The 17,633-nt window shown below is 38.4% G+C and overlaps 1 protein-coding gene across 4 annotated transcripts in view; it reads right to left on the bottom strand.

The window, feature by feature from the left end:
- XRRA1 (X-ray radiation resistance associated 1) overlaps positions 1 to 17,633 on the bottom strand; it is a 127,350-nt gene that overhangs the window by 18,913 nt on the left and 90,804 nt on the right. For all 4 annotated transcript variants that reach the window (XM_074216872.1, XM_074216870.1, XM_074216871.1 and 1 more), the window contains exons 10-14: positions 11,552 to 11,680; positions 10,203 to 10,438; positions 8,692 to 8,732; positions 7,165 to 7,290; positions 6,034 to 6,127 (exon numbers count right to left, since the gene is read on the bottom strand). In XM_074216872.1, the coding sequence (XP_074072973.1) occupies positions 6,034 to 6,127; positions 7,165 to 7,290; positions 8,692 to 8,732; positions 10,203 to 10,438; positions 11,552 to 11,680 (626 nt within the window). The remainder of the gene's footprint in view (positions 1 to 6,033; positions 6,128 to 7,164; positions 7,291 to 8,691; positions 8,733 to 10,202; positions 10,439 to 11,551; positions 11,681 to 17,633) is intronic.

A 17,633-nucleotide genomic window follows, 5' to 3' on the forward strand; every position in this document is an offset into this window, starting at 1 on the left:
AGGAGTCAGTCATCCTCACCACCTACCATACATAAAGCAAGTAAGTGAGACACCCTGAGGAGGCAGTATTTGCCAGTCAAGTCAAAACTACAAACACTATATCTTCCCTAGAACGCTGATGGAGACAGTGTCATGACCCTAAGCCCAAGAGCATTGAGAATTGCAATGCTTCCAACCCAGTGCCCTTAGCCATTATCCTGGAAAGCAATGTTCATGGATATGCAACCAGTAGGGGATACAACCCCAACTACAGAAGACCCAGAAAAGACATTTCTTGTCACCAAAATTCTTGGTATTGTCCAAAGATTTAGCTTTAAAAAATGATGTTTTGCTTTTACCAAAACAACTTTAAATGAAGCCTTGAAACAGACCTTAAAGTGAAAAAACACACAAAAAAACCAGAATGAAACAAATTCTCGACTCAAGATATGGAAGAACTTCAGTAAAGGTCTGTCTCAGGTGGGTAAAAGGGGAGTATAGTCTGACAGGGGGCTCTTAACCACAGTGTAGCTCAGCAAGCCAGTGGTGCAGCAGGCCAGAAGTGAGGGTCCCAACCCCAGCTTGGAAGACAAAATTTGAGCCCCAGGAACGCTGTTGCAATAGTCAGGACTGGGTTGGGCTACACAGGGAACTAATCACTAGCACCTAAAATGCCACGAGCAAGCAGTAAGCCCCCAAACTTCTGACCCTAGCACAAAAAGACTGAAAAGGTACCTCCCTTTTTACCCCAGGAGCAAAGCTCAACTATCAAAATGAGCAACCCCCCCCCCAAATCTAACATTAAAAGTTACTGTTCTGAGAGGGACAAAAATAATGTCATCTCAAAAGAAGAAAGCAGTGACAAATGCCCACATGTGAAGCTTCAAAGAGGTTTTTTGTTGTTTTTTTTTTGCAAGGCAATGGGGTTAAATGGCTTGCCCAAGGCCACACAGCTAGGTAATTATTAAGTATCTGAGACTGGATTTGAACTCAGGTACTCCTGATTCCAGGGTCGGTGCTCTATTCACTGTGCCACCTAGCTGCCCCCAAAGAGGTTTTTTGAATTGTCTCAAATCCATAAAAGATCTCTTAGAAGAGCTCAAAAAGAATTTTAAAAACCAAAGAAGAGGAAAAAAAGAAAAAATGGAGAAAAGCAATGTGAGTCATGTAGGAGAATTATGAAAAATCAACTGAAGAAAACAATAACTTTAAAAGTAAAATTGACCAAATGGAATAAAGAAATCAACTCCTCTAAAAATGAAAGTTAACCAATGAAAAGGAAACACAAAAGGTAATCGAAGAAAACAAAATTCTAAAAATTAAGAATTAGACAAATAGAAATATGACTCTATAAGACTCCTTGAATTCATCAAACAAAACCAAAGGACTGAAAAAAATAGTATCTCTTAGGGAAAATGGGTACCTGAAAAATCCTGAAAACCACAATCAGAAAGAAGAGCCTGGAAAAATATCATGCAGGAAATTATCATGGAAAACTGCCCTAATGTCCTAGAATAAGATGATGAAATAGTCCTCGAAAGAATATATTGATCACATACAGAAAGAGAGCCCAAAATAAAAATTCCAAGGAATATTGTAGCGAAATTTCAGAATTCTCAGTTAAAGGAGAAAAATACTGCAAGATGACAAAAAGAAGCAACTTAAATACCAAGGAGTCACAGTCAGCTTTACACTGAATTTATCAGCTTCAACATTAAAGGATCAGAGGGTCAGAACTATGGTATTTTGGATAGCAAAGGAGCTTGGTCTACAACCAAGAATCAACTACCCTGCAAAATTCAAAATATTCTTTCAGGGGAAAAGATGGATTTTCAACAGAATAGATTACTTTCAAATTTACCTGATAAAAAGATCAAAACTGAATATAAGATTTGATCTTCAAATATAAGACTCAAGAGCTAATTAAAAAAGGTAAATGGAAAGAAAAAAACAGTTTGTCAATAAGACTAAATAGGAAGACAACATCTTTAATTCTTGAGAATTGTATTTCTCATAAAGGAAAGGAGCACAAATAGACAAAAAGTATGGTTAAAAATTGATCACAATATGATGATTTACTTTAGCCCATGAGGATTGCATTTCTAATGGAACAGATGGAGGGAGGGTACTTGGACAGAGGGTATGGGTATAAATTGATCATGAAGTAATGACACTTTAGTTCATGAAGGCTATATATTTCTATTGTGAAAGTTGAAGGGAATATACTTGAATAGAAAGTGTGAATACAAATTGAGTATGATGGTAATAATGTGTATGACTCTTGAAGACTATACTAACAGGATAGTTGAAAGGAGGATACTTTGGCAGAGGGTATAAATATAAGATAGGTAAAAAACAATTAAGACATAAAGAAAGATTATAGGGGCAGCTAGGTGGCACAGTAGATAGGGCACTGGCCCTGGAGTCAGGAGTACCTGAGTTCAAATCCAGTCTCAGACACTTAATAATAATTACTTAGCTGTGTGGCCTTGGGAAAGCCACTTAACCCCATTGCCTTGCAAAAAACCTAGAAAACAAACAAATAAATAAAATTTTTAAAAAAGGACAATACTGGGCAAAAAAATTAGAAGCATTAGAGCAGGGGAAGGAAAATTTCCTCTGCCAAGGACTATTTAGATATTTATAACATGATTTGCAGACCATACAAAATTATCGACTTAAAAATTAGCCTGCTGTATTTGGTCAAACTTTTAATTAATTCATCCCTAAAAGCTCCTAGATTTATTGAATTTCAAGTCCTGCCTACAGTTGCTGTAAATCAAATGATTTAGAGGGCCTTATATAGCCCACATGCTGGACTTCCCCACTCCTACATTAGAGAATAAATAAAACAAGATGAAGAGGTACAAAAGATCTATTATAGTAGAGGGAAAGAAGGGAGAGTATAAACACTAAGTAAATCTTACTCTCAACACACTTGGCTAAAATATATTGGCTCCCAATTTGGTTTAGAAATTTATCGTACTTGACAGGGAAGTAGGAGGGATCAGAAGCAAAACAATGGTTAGTAAGGATAAGAGGAAAGGAGAAAGAAAAGTACAAATAGGGTAAAGATAGGATAGTGGGAAATAAGTTTTTGATGTTGAAAAAAATCAATGACAGACTCCTGAAAAAAACTAAAATTGATGAAACCGAAGATTAAAGATTCATTTTTTTTTAGTTTTTTGCAAGGCAAACGGGGTTAAGTGGCTTGCCCAAGGCCACACAGCTAGGTAATTATTAAATGTCTGAGACTGGATTTGAACCCAGGTACTCCTGACTCCAGGGCCAGTGCTTTATCCACTATACCACCTAGCCGCCCCTAAAGATTCATTTTTGAAGATTTTATGATAGTTTTTCAAAAGGGCATGCAATCATTTTTAAGACAAGGTGACTTATAGGTAGGACTACAAGTTTTCATGTCAGTGATACATGATCATTCTTATTCAATGAACTTTTCTCATCTGGGAAGCCCTTTAGAGTAAGATTTATTTTTTTCTTTTTGTGTATGTATGAATTATTGCAAGGCAGTGGGGTTAAGTGACTTGTCCAAGATCACACAGCTAGGTAATTAGTTATTAAGTATATGAGGTCACATTTGAACTCAGATTCTCCTGACTCCAGGGCCGGTGCTCTATTCACTGTGCCACCTAGTGGCTCTAAGATTTTTTTTTTTAACAAGGATTTCAATTACTCCCTAGACTGATGAAATCTATTCTCTTTATGGTGGGTTTTGATTTTTAAGAAAGCCTTGGATTTGTTCTTGTTCATTTCAGATGACATAGTAGTAGGAAGCAACTACCAGGAGAATAATTTCAGCTCCACATAAAGAAAACCTTCTTAGCATTTAGAGCTCTCCAAAAAGGAAATGATTGCCTCTGGAGATTATGGATTCCTCCTCACTAGAGGTCTTTAATCAAAATGAAGATGCTTAGTTGATAGATTATAACTATTCAGGTAACAGACAGAATCAGATTGCCTTCGAGATCTCTTCCAACTTGAAGATTCTGTGATATGTTCTACTCTCTCTTCTTCCCTCTCCCAGACTAAAAAATAAGGTCAAAATAAATCTTTCATTTATACACCCATATAATTAAAGTTTTGGAGTTGGAAGGAATATTGGCCTAACTCTTATTCTATTATAGATGTGAAAAATGAGGTATGAGGAAGTTTAGTGACTTGTCCAAAAACCTATAGTATGTTGATTGCACAGTTGGAACAAGGACATGGATTTTCTTTTTTTTTTTTTTAGGTTTTTTTTTGCAAGGCAAATGGGGTTAAGTGACTTGCCCAAGGCCACACAGCTAGGTAATTATTAAGTGTCTGAGACTGGATTTGAACCCAGGTACTCCTGACTCCAAGGCCTGTGCCTTATCCACTACGCCACCTAGCTACCCCGACATGGATTTTCTTATCTCTCCAAAGGTTTTCCTTTCCTTGCGATTATATTTCCTCTACTATAAAAAAGGAATGAGAACTTATATTTTGCCTACCTCAGTGGCTGTGGTGATGATCCAATTAAACAGTTGAAAAAGTGCCTGGACAATTGTAAGGTATAAATTTCTAACATTCAACTATATGCTAAAGGACTTTCTCTACTGTAGGAAAAAAAAATCAATGGATATGATTTTTATCAATGGAAATCACACTAAAGAAGATATAGTACTTCCTGGCTTTCCTATGACACCTTAATGAAGCATGTCTTTAAGTCCCTTTATTCTCTCTTCTAAGAGGGAGATCAGCCTGTGTTTGAGCATAGTAAGATTAGTAACTTCCCAAGGGAAAAAGACAAACATTTAGTATTAGTGGGAAAAAAAAAGATCTCTGGTTTGCATTCTTTCAGGATGCAAGATTATTGGTCCTTTAACTTTTTGCTAGTGGCTCTTGTGGACAGTTCACTTTGGTGAACACTTCTTGCCTTCTCATTGCAGTTGGTATTTTTCTTTTCCTTTGCTTGTTTATCTCTCTTCTTTTTTTTTTTTTTAGATTTTTTGCAAGGCAAATGGGGTTAAGTGGCTTGCCCAAGGCCACACAGCTAGGTAATTATTAAGTGTCTGAGACCCAATTTGAACCCAGGTACTCCTGACTCTAAGGCCAGTGCTTTATCCACTACACCACCTAGCTGCCCCTCTCTTCTTCTTTCAATACTTTTTTCTTTTCCATTTCTTCTAATTCATTTTACCTTTTCCATGAGTCCTTCTATTTCAATTCTTGTCCATATCCTTACTACCTTTTCCCCTCATCTCAATGCCCCTTTCTCCTTAACACCTTCTAAATGTACCAAGCACTGATCTTCACAGTTCTGAAACCTTCTATGCCTCTTTCCCAATTCTTTCTTCTTCTTCCTCCTCTTCCTCTTCCAACTTTTCCTTCCTTCCTTCTTCCTTCCTTCCTTCTTTCCTTCCTTCTTTCCTTCCTTCCTTCCTTTCTCTTTCTTTCTTTCTTTCTTTCTTTCTTTCTTTCTTTCTTTCTTTCTTTCTTTCTTTCTTTCTTGTCTGTCTCTTTCTCTTTCCTTCCTTCCTTCCTTTCTTTTTTATTTGTTTTATCCTTTTTTTCCCCTTTCTTTTCTTAGACGTTATTTTTCCTTCTAGGGTCTTGCAGAATAAGCTTGTTTTTTCTATACCCTGAGATAATCCTTTAGAGAGTTTTTTAAAATCTATATTTATTTTTTTAATTTATGGAATAAAACAAGCATTTCCATAATACAATATGAAAAGATAATTTCATGAAAAACTTCTCATTAAATATTAGAAGATAATGGTCAAATATCATTTTCCTCTCTCTAAAATACAAACTCTCCTCTTCTTTAGGCTAAACATCCGTAGTTTCTTCAGCTGATCATATGACAGGCTGCATGCACTCTCCCTGTCTGCATGGAAATTGACAGCTTTGCCATTTTTCCTAAAAGGAGTGTGTGTGTGTGTGTGTGTGTGTGTGTGTGTGTGTGTGTGTGTGTAGAACTGGATACAATCACATGGATTCTAACAAGGGAATATTATCCAGCAAGTTTTCAGGATAGACTTATTGGGCTGAACTGAATTACAAATACTTTACCCTTTGTATGAAGAACCAGTGGATTGTTGTGGAAGATGAGCTGATTTAGAGAGGGAAAAAGAGCCACAGGAAGGAGGGCATCCTCATTTGAAATCTGGAATAACAAGAATACCACTATCAATATGACCTCAGTCCTACTGAATGCTAGGCCCCAGGGACCTGGGGAATCCTAGGGGATGGGATCAGGGTGGGAAGTCCCTAGTATTCACTCTTTATTATCAGAAAAGGGTATTCTGAAAAGCCTTCTTTTTCAGATATAGATTGAACTGGATGACTTCTGGGCTCCCTTCTGTCTCTCAGTTCTTGTGATTCTCTATGATTCTGGATTCTGTTATTTTAACATTCTAGTGTTTTATGATTCTAAGAATCTATGATTCAATAAATGAATGTGATTCTCCACAAACAATGGCCATTGCCTACTACTGGGAAATTACCAGTCAACAGAAACTTGGACTGGGGACTAGGAATGTCAAGATTGAATTCTGGACTGATGTGATTGCTTAGAGGCTAAGCTTTTTCTGGTATATGTCTCAGAAACACAGGGAAGCTCCAGAAGTGTGAGTTTTGTTCTGAACATTCCCTCCCTCAAAAATTGGTTCTGCATGTGATCTAGAAGTCCAAAGTAGGACTGTTAGACAACACCATGTCCTCAGCTCCCAATGTGTCCTAGACACTAATAATGGGAAGATAGAGGGACTATTGTTCTTCCCTATAGGAAGCCTCAAGTCAGAGGAAAGTTAATGGTTCCTGATCTTATGGAGTTTTCAGTTTGAGGTGAAAAGCAAGACTCCAACTCATGAGTAGGCTCCCTAAGCTAAGAAGGGAAAGGATCTCTTCCTGTCTCTCCATAAGAAACCTTTGTTTTGAGGCTTGTAAAGAACCTTTATCTGAGCAGGGAAGGAAGAACATTTTCTCTGTCTTCAGGAATCCCCTAGTCAGAAGGGTGAGAAGTGGCCTTTAGTCTCTGAAATATCCCTGGACTAAGGAGTTGGGGCTAAGCCCCTTGGGGAATTTCTGATCTAAGGTGGTGAAGATACAGCTCCAACTCCTACCTTTGAAAACCCATGGTCTGAGGGAAGATAGTTAAATGGGAGGGTCCCAATCTGCATCTTCTAGACAAAAGAGAATTACCTTGTTATAGGCCAAGCTAAGATATCTCAGCTCTGGGAAAGGTGGAGCCCATGTCTGGTTCAGGGCCTTCAATGACTTCACAGGAAGAATTTCAAATATAGGAGGAAGTGGATAGACTTTGTTTGCCTTAAAAGGAAAAGAGAGAGTCAAGACTGTATCTCATGGCAGAAGAATCTGTAATGTCATAGGGGAGACATATAGTAGATATCTGGAGCCCAGGATAGCTGTATAATGAAAGATTGAGAGTAAGAAACAAATTCAATTCAAGTCAACAAGCATTTATTAAATGACTTCAATGTATATGGGACTTCAAGACAACAGGTCTGGTACTGGAGAGTCAAAGAAAAAGACAAAACCAAAACAGCTCTGTCTTCAAGGGACTCTCTGCATACACATACACATACATGGATAATTAAATACCAAGTAATTTCAGGAAGGAGAAAAATCCTCAAACTTAGAGAGATCTTTGTCAAAAAACATTTATTCAATTGTATCATATTGATTGAACCAAAATATTTTGTTCTGTCTCTATCAATCTCCTGGGAGATGAGCTTGGTGAAATTTATGTACTGACTCATCAAGTCTGAGTCAAATTAGATTCATCTTCTGGGGTTCAGAGGGACAGAGGTATAATTACAGAAATGAACAAACCAGCTCAGGCATTGTAGGAAGAGTACTGGATTTGGAGGAACTCAGGCTGAATTCTGACTCTGATACTTACTGGTTATATAACTTCAGACAAATTACTCTGCCTCTTTGAGGATAGATATCCTCTGTAAATAAAGGATTTAGATTAGAGGATTTTTGAAGTTCCTTCTAAGTCTGAATTTTATGATCATATGCACCAAATAGCAGATTAAGTGGCCTTAAGTTCTAGATTGGCTTCTGATAGGTCTAAATAATTGAAAATTCTGTATAGGATGAATTAAATGTGCTAGATTCCTTGAAGGAACTCAGTGGAAATCCTTTGTTTCCATTTTCTACCAGCAGTTGAGGAAGACTATCAGCTCCTAAAGGGTAAGAGTCTTCTTCACTAGTTTTATGGTTTTAGCCATTAGATTTAATATCAAGGTCAAGTTTTAGGCCCATTTCATTTGCAACCAAAGACAATGACAAATCAGTTTCCCTCTTAAACTAAGTACCCTTCAGAGAGGCAACCTAGTATAAAGTACAGAGTACTGGGCTTGGAGATAGAAGGCTAGCACTAGAATCCTTACTCCAACATTTGCAAGCTGTGAGGGCAAATTCACCCAGTTTCTCAGAACATTATTATCCTCATCAGTAAAATGAAACTAATTATGATTACATTACCTACCTTTTAGGGTTATTCTGAGGAAAGAATTTTGTTAACTGCAATTACTATAAAATTTGAATTATTATAAGGGGCAAAAATTGAAAGCAGTAGCTTAGAAAGTAGTTATTAGTTATTATTGTTATTATTATTATTATTGGCTAGCATGAGTCCATTTTACATGTTATTTTTACTATCTTAAGTTAAAAGGTTCAGGGCTAAAAAAGTGGTCTTACCTGGTTGGATGAATATCCAGGGAAAGATGGAAATATAACCTCTGTAACCAGATAAGAAACAAAGTCTAAATCGATGAATGATAATGAGAAAACAGACATTTTGAAAGGGCAGAATAATATAGTGTTTGTAATGGAATGAACCCTGGGCTTGGATTCAGAAATCCTAGATTTGAGTTCTAGCTCTGACATTTCCTAGCTATATGATATCAAACAAGTCACTTCCTTTCCCTGAGCCTCAGTTTTTACATCTGAACAATGGGGATAATAATAATTAAACTATTTATTTCACAAGGTTCTCATAAGAAATTCAACAAAGATTTTTTTTTAATTTCAAAATATAATTAAGTGCTTGCCACATTTTTAGAGTCCTTTGTAAACTGCAAGATGCTGCAGGAATGTGGGTTAATAAAATGCCTTATGTAGAACTTCAAGTTGACAAAACCTTTTCAAAAGTCATTAGTTTATGCTTACCCCTCTCCCATTAGCCTTGAGAAAGAGGCAGGGCATGAATCTTTATCTCCATTTGAAAAGTGATTTGTCTAAGATCACACAGTGAATAAGTGGCAGGGTCAGCCAAAAATCCATGATTGCAAGGTCTGAGCTTTCTCTTTTCATTACACTGTGATACCTGAAAACTTGAAAGGAACTGTGATCTCATCATTATACGTAACTGTATTAATAATAGAGATCACAACCTATCCAGGCTTCCTCATCCCAGGCCATTCTGATTGATCTTTTCAGCATGCTGGGGGCCTTCCTTTGGATCTCATTATATCACATGGGTGTCAATGAAGTATGTGGGTTCTGTTTGTATTCAAAGTCTTCATAACCTTGGCCCCCCCCCCCACCTTTCCAGTCTTTTGACATATTACTCCCCAACGTGTACTCTTCAAGTCCCCTGGCTGTTCCACAAATAAGATCCTCTACCTCTCAGCTCCAGGCATTCTCTCTAGTTGTCTTCCACGTCTGGAATGCTCTCTTCCTCTTGGAATACTGACCTCCTTGATTCTTTTAAATCTCAGCTAAAATTTCTTCTTGTCTATAACCTGTTTTATATATACTTATTTACATGTTGTCTCCTGAATTAGAGTGTAAACTTGAGGGCAGGTACTGTCTTTGCCTCTTCTTGTATCCCTAGTGTTTAGTACAGTACCTGCCAGTAGGTGCCAGTAGGAATTTAAATGTTTATTATTCAATTATGCCATCAATACCTTTTCTCTCCCTTTCATGTCATAAATGACCCTCTTCCTTTCCCAGCCATACATCTCTTTGATGGTGCCTTTTGTGTTCTTTGTGTGAGGTTTATTGTCAGAAATAGGCTGCGGCCCATTTACCCACCATGGGTCTCTCTCAGGCCCCTTGGGTAATCATTGCTATTTGATTATGGCAATCCCTTTACATGTTGGCAAGATGGCCTTTTGTTTCAGTTTTAAGCTAAACCTTTTTAAAAGCTCTGCTTGAATAAAACTAGGGGTAGTAGAATGAAATTTCTTGAAAGACAATGTACGTACCTGTTCGGTCCACATCCCTTTTCATCGATAATATGGCATAATCTGGTTGTCCTTTTCCCGACTTGCTTTCCAGGAAGGCCCCATTCATTCCTTGTGCTAGCTTCTGTTTGGGATTATCATCTTTCTGGGAACCACTCTTTCCCTTGGTGGATTCATCACAGTACTTGGGCAACTGAACTTGCTGCAGGTATGGAATCCTGAAAATCTTGTTTTGTTCCATACTTAATTTCTTCAGTCTTAAGAGTGGAAAAACAGGACATATAGGAACAATAGAGATATGGGGGTATGTTGGAAAAAGTTGTTGAGCCTCAAAACTGGGGCTGAAAATAAGACCCTGATATTCAGGAACATTTTGCATCCTGAACAATTCACTCAACTTCTGAGAGCTGCAGTTTCCTCATTTGTAAGATGGGGATAATATAATATAATCATTCCTGTAGGGCTGGTGTGAGGAGAGTACTTAAAGTATTCTACAAATAGGAGTCATGTTGACTCTTTTTTTTTAAAGTTTTTGCAAGGCAATGAGGTTAAGTAGCTTGCCCAAGGCCACACAGCTAGGTAATTATTAAGTGTCTGCAGCTGGATTTGAGCTCAGGAACTCCTGACTCCAGGGCCCATGCTCTATCCACTGCACCACCTAGCTGCCCCCTTAACCCTTCTTTTAACAAGAGGAGTGTATAACATGAGTAGCCCAGAATTTGGGATAAGACAGACCATCTTTGAATCCAACAACTTCTGCTTCCTGTTGCTTTGTAACTAAACAAAATATTTTATGTTTGGATCTCTGTTGCTTGAGTCACAAAATTAAGACTATGACTTGCCTTTTCGAGACTTCTAATCTTGATGCTTGAGACATCATTAACACTTTTAGCTGTTGTTCTACCCTGTTGGCTCACCAGTAATGTGGTGTGATCTGGCATACTTAGAGCCAGAAGACTTCAAATCTTGGCCTGTTGCTTACTTCTACTATTCCACAAGATAACTTATCTGAGTCTGTTTCCCCCATATATAAAATGAGGTGGGTAGGCTAGATTATCTATCTCTGTTACTTCATAAATCTAAAATGCTGTTTTTAATATAATTCAGCTGTGTGAGCTTGCTAAAGACACTCTACTTTTTCAGGGTCTCAGTTTCTGTACAATGAATATTTTGGACTGGATGACTGCTAAGATTTCTTCCCATTCTAAATTCTAAGATCCCATGATAAAATCCCAGCAGAGTGATCTCAACCTCAATTGGTGGCCTAAGATCTTCCCTTGGTGGGAAGGGACCTGGGATGGTTAGGACAGCCAGGGAAGGAAGAAGGGAAGCTGTGCAAGCGGCTGACTTCTTATGCCTGTCAGCATTACCTTCTGAGTCCGGCCAGGCTGGCGAAACAGCTGGGATGAGAAAGTTTGTTGTCATCTAAGATTAGTGTCTCCAGAGCTTGGAACCTGAGCACATAACGCTTGCTGGTGAGGCGGATGACAGAAAGGTTCCTGTGAAGACAAAGATTGGAAAGGATCACTGCTTCAGGAGGGAAATGAATAAATCCTCTTTGAGGGAGTCTCATGGACCTCTGGACCAGATCTGCCAAGGAATCAGAGGATCTGTCCCCCCTCTTTAGGCCTCGATTTCTTTACCTGACTAATCTGTAAGGATCTCTCAGCTCTAATTCCTATAATTTTTTTTTTGAATGAGGTTGGAAATTTGACACCAACTCTGTGATAACTTAGTTACATTATATCCACAAGACAGCAAGACAGTTAAAAAAAGAACAAAAGGAAGGCCTCCAGTGTGTTAGATGACTCTTTTAAGGAGGAATAATGATAAAACACAGGCAAGAATAACACAAGAGAATTACAGGGGCGGAGCCAAGATGTCGACAAGAGTGGATCGAGTCCTAGGTGCTCTCTCATAAATCTTTGAAACTAAGGACTTTAACTAAATTTTTGAGAGACAGAACCCACAGAGGGACCCAGTGAGGCAGTTCTCCTATTCAAGGTAACCTGGAAAAGAGCAGAAAGGCTCTGCTCCCCGGGGTCGGTGGGGCAGCCCGCCAGAGGGGTGGCCCACCAGAGTGAAAGAACTTCAGCCTCCTGGAGGCAGCCCCAGGGCTCTGGGAGCTGCAGCTCACAGCAGCGCGGTAGTTTCCTGACCTGTGCCCCAGGGAGCACCAGGCACAAATTGGGGGAAAAGCTGTGGGACCTCTGCCAGAGTGAGCATGTGAAGCCCAGCCCTCAGGGCACACAGCCAACTGCTTGGCCACTGCATTCCAAATCCAGGAAACAGAAGCAGGAGGCCCCAGGGCATGAGCCCATTGAACCTAGGGAGGGAAGTGAAGAGAGAGAGATTGTGGAGCTCTGTCCTCTGTTCCTAGAACAGGACTCTGGGGCTCTGACCACATTTGGATCCTGATCGCAGTCCAGGCCCCCCCATAGAAAAGCAGGGCCACCACCCACCTGAGCCCTGTGGCAGAGGGGGCAGTTTGTGGTCATTCACAGACCAGAAGGGAGGACAGAGCCTCACACACTGAGACTCTTGTAGGAGTGTCCCAAAAGCTCAGGAAGCACCCCAAAAACAGGCTTAGACTGGGAAAATGAGCAAACAGAAAAACAAGAGAAACACCATTGAGAAATACATTATCTATGAACCTAAGAAGGATCAATATACTCAGTCTGAAGATGAGGAAGCACAAGCTCCTGCATCTAAAGACTCCAAGAAAAATAGAAATTGGGCTCAGGCTATGACAGAGCTCAAAAAAGACTTTGAAAATCAAATGAGAGAGTTAGAAGAAAAAACTGGGAAAAGAAAGGAGAGAGATGCAGGAAAAACATGAAAATGAAGTCAGCAGCCTAGTCAAGGAAATCCAAAAAAATGCTGAAGAAAATAGCATGCTAAAAACCAGCTTAGGTCAAATGGATAAAACAGTTCAAAAAGTTATTGAGGAGAAGAATGTTTTAAAAAGCAAAATTGGCCAGATGGAAAAAGAGATAAGAAAACTCTCTGAGGAGAACAAATCCTTCAGACAAAGAATAGAATTCAGGGAGATTGATGAATTTACCAGAAACCAGGAATCAATACTTCAAACCCCCCAAAAAGAAAATGTGAAATATCTCATTGAAAAAACAACTGATATGGAAAACAGACTTAGGAAAGATAATTTAAAAATTATTGGAATACCTGAAAGTCATGATCAGGAAAAGAGCCTTGACATCATTTTCAAAGAATTACTACAAGAAAATTGCCCTGATATTGTAGAAGCAGAGGGCAAAATAGAAATGGAGAGAATCCACCGATCCCCCTGAGAAAGAGATCCCAAAAAACCAACCCCTAGGAATATTATAGCCAAGTCCCAGAACTCCCAAGTCAAAGAGAAAATATTACAAGCAGCCAGAAGGACACAATTCAAATATCATGGCGCTGCAGTCAGGATCACACAGTACTTAGCAGCAACTACATTGGAAGCTCGTAGGGCTTGGAATATAATATACCGGAAGGCAAAAGAGCTTAGAATGCAACTGAGAGTCAACTACCCAGCAAAAATGAATGTCCTCTTCCAGGGAAAAAAGATGGACTTTCAATGAACCAGGGGAATTTCAAATGTTCCTGTTGGAATGGCCAGAGCTGAACAGAAGGTTTGATCTTCAGATACAGGACTCAGGTGAAGCATGGAGATTGGAGGATAAGGGGAAAAGATGAGGGACTTAATGATGAACTGCATGTATTCCTGTATAGAAAAATAACACTGATAATACTCATATGAACCTTCTCAGTTAATAGAGCAGGTAGACGGAGCTTGTATAGATGAAGCACAGGAGAAAGTTGAATTCAAAGATAAAATATGGAGTAAAAATGGAGTCAATAGAAAAAATGGAAATGTAATGGGAGAAAGAAAAAGGAGAGGGGGGAATAGGCCAAGATATTTCATATAATAATATTTTTCTTTATTACAATGAGCTATTGCAATGATATGGAAGGGGAGAGGCAAGGGGGAATGAGGGAATCTTCACTCTCATAAGAGGTGGCTAGGAGAGGAAACAGCATATATACTGAATGGGGTATAGGCATCTGGAGTAAGAAGGAGTGGGGGAGGACAGGGGGAAGGGGGGGGTGATGTGAGTGATGGAGGAGAGGATGGACCATGGGGGAGAGTGGTCAGATATAACACATTTTCTTTTTTACTTCTTGCACGGGGCTGGGATTGGATGGCCTGTCCAGGACCATAGGGTCAGGTGGATGCTGGGCCTAAGGGGTGGTATGGGGGCTCAGGGCCTCTTGGCCCCAGAACCAGGGATCTGTCTGCTGCGCCACTCAGCTACCCTACAGCAGAGTCAGAGTGAAAGGAGAGAGAAAATATAGTACATAGTAGTGGAGAATTACAAAAGGAGGGAGTTGCTATCAGCAATGGCAACAGTGGAAAAATATGGAAGTAACTTTTGCCATGGACTTATCATAAAGAATGTGACCCACTCACAACAGAGTTGTTGGTGTTGGAACAAAGACTCAAGCATATTTTTTATTATTATTATTTTTGGGGGGGTTCAGGGCAAATGGGGCTGGGTGGCTCACCTGGGCCCACATAGTATAGTTGGGTGTCTGAGGCCGGATTTGGACCCGTGTGCTCCTGGCTCAAGGGCCAATGCTCTGTCTGCCACCTAGCCACCCCTACTATTATTACTATTTTCTTTTCTTTTGTTTTTTTTTTTTCTTTTTCTTTTTCTTTTTTGGTTTTTGCAGGGCAGTGGGGTTCGGGTGGCTTGCATGTCACACGGCTAAGTGATTGTTGGGTATACGGGGCTGGATGTGCGCTTGGGTGCTCATGACTCCAGGGCTGGTACTCTGTCCACTGGCCTGGCCATACCTACAATTATTACTATTATTTTTTTAATTTTAATTTTAATTTTTTCTCTCCCCTTTACTTTATCGCTCAAGTGAGTCTATATTTTTTGGGGGAGGGGGTATTTTGGTTTACTCTTAAACAAGAATATTTCATTAATGTATAAAAATTATTTGTACAAAATGAGAATAAATAAATATTAAATATTTTCAAAAAAGAGAATTACATTATTGGTGGATGTAGATGAACGGATAGTAACCCGGAGCTATCCAAGTATATGTGAAGCTGCACAATTCAATTTACTCTTAGGCCTGGTGAGGGCAACTGTATATTGCCTCATCATATCCTCACTTATATTAGGTTTCTTTATCCTGCTTACTATTTTTGTTGAAGCTATTCCTATTCAAAGAATACTCTTATTGGAAGAGAATAAAAATGCAAAATAAATGTTGTACTGTAAATCCTCATATTATCTACCCCTACAAATCAAATCCCAATCATGAATGCTATACCATGACTCAATTATCCCTATGAAGCCAAATTTACCTCCTTATGTTAGGATCACTGGCTTATCATATATATAATTCATACTTTGTGTCTTTGTATATAGACATAGGTGGTCATGGGTTTTATTGCTGTTTTTCTTAAATATTTTTTCTGTCATTCTCTTTCTTCTTGATACTTTATTGCAGCAGGGTTGATTAGATATATTATATGGACAGATTTTTTTCCTTTTCATTATAAAGTCTCATTTTATTTACAATATTTCAGTTAAATATAGTTTTACTAGCTTTTTTTAGGTGAATGCCTTCCCTGTCTGAGCCAATGTCCAGAAACTCATATCCCATTCACAAGCAACATCTTTTTAATCATGTACAAACTACACATATCCCTAAAATGGCCTTTCCTTGTGTGCAGAAGTGGTGAAAGTAGTGTCTGTGCTTCCTTTATCCTCCTTCCAATCTTAGAAGCAGGTGATATTCATTAGGAGGTTTTTTTGGTTTTGTTTCAGATACATACCCCTGAAGACAGTAAATCTCTTTTATTGAATATGTCAGGTTCTCAAATAGCTGGCTCGGGCCCTTTAACAGGGAGTCACTAACCACCACTGTTTGTTCTTTGCATTTTATCTAGATGTACTCATAAATCCATTTCACTGCTTGGATTGCATAAAGCTACTTCTTCCAGAGATAGTATAGCTTCCATATTTACAGGAAGACTCACATTTAACATTTGTATTTTATTTTCAAATGAAAGGCATGCATTTAGTCTCCCTCTGTTCACCCCATCAGAAAGGAAAAAAGCAAAGAAAAAGAAAGCCCTTGGAACAAATATACATAGGCAAGCCTTTATACATTCCTGTACTGATCAGGTCCAAAAAAAAGCTTTTTTTTATCCATATTATGGAATCATAACAGATTATTACATTGATCAGAATTATTAAGGCTTTCAAAGTTGTCTTTACAATGTTCTTAGAGTATATATTATTCTTCTAGTACTGCTCACTTTATTTTGCACATTTATATAAATCTTCCTCAGTTTCTTTCAACCATTCCTTTCATCATTGCTTTCAGCCTCTTTCTGTCTCTGTTTGTCTCTCTCTCTCCCCCCTCTCTCTCCCCCTGTCTCTGTCTCTTTCTCTCTGTCTCTGTCTGTCTGTCTGTCTGTCTCTCTCTCTCTGTCTGTCTGTCTCTCTCTCTCCCTCTCCCTCTCTCTCTCTCTCCATATTTCTGTATCCATCCCTGTGTCTTTCTCACTATCTCTTTGGGGTATAATATGCCTAATATCACTCACTGGATCAAAGAGCACATAGAGCTAACTTTTTAGTTTAGTTTCATATTGCTTTCCAGATTAGCTGAACTCATTTACAGCTCCATCAATTTCACCACTACACTATCATATCTATTTTTCCATAGATCATCCAACATTTGTCATTTTTTCTTTTCTGTCACCTTGACCAATCTGAGAAGCATTGATGGAAACTCAGTTTAACTTTAATATGCATTTCTCTAATTTTTTAGTTATTTGAAGAATTTTTATATGACTTGATAATTTGAACATATTCCTTTGAGGACAAACTCATATCCTTTGACCATTTATCAATTGATAAAAGGCTCTTATTCTTATTTAAAATCAATTCCTCATATATATATATATCTAAGAAATTAGAGCCTTATCAGAGAAAGTTGCCAGGAAGATTTCCCCTTCCCCACTTACTATTTCCTTTCTAATTTTAGCTACTTTAGTTTTGTTTAAGAAAAACACAATTTTTAAATCTTGTTTTCAAAATTATCTATTGTGTCTTCTGTGATTCTTTTTCATTCTTTAATTTTTTTACATCTATCCATTTGGAACTAATTTTGGTAAATATTGTGATGTGTTAGCCTAAACTTGACTTCTACCAGATTGCTTTATAGTTTTCTCAGCAGTTTTTGCTGGACAATGAGTTTTTACCTTAGTGGCTGGTATTTTGAAATTTATTAAAGACCAGACTACTAACCTTCATTTGTTTCTGTATGTTGTATAACTAATCTGTTCTATGGATTACCCTTTCTTTAAAAAAATATGATACTTAATCATTTTGATGGTTACTGCCTGTGGTAAAGTTTGAG

This window comes from Macrotis lagotis, chromosome 1 (genome assembly GCF_037893015.1).
Source record: "Macrotis lagotis isolate mMagLag1 chromosome 1, bilby.v1.9.chrom.fasta, whole genome shotgun sequence".
Classification (NCBI taxonomy): domain Eukaryota; kingdom Metazoa; phylum Chordata; class Mammalia; order Peramelemorphia; family Peramelidae; genus Macrotis; species Macrotis lagotis.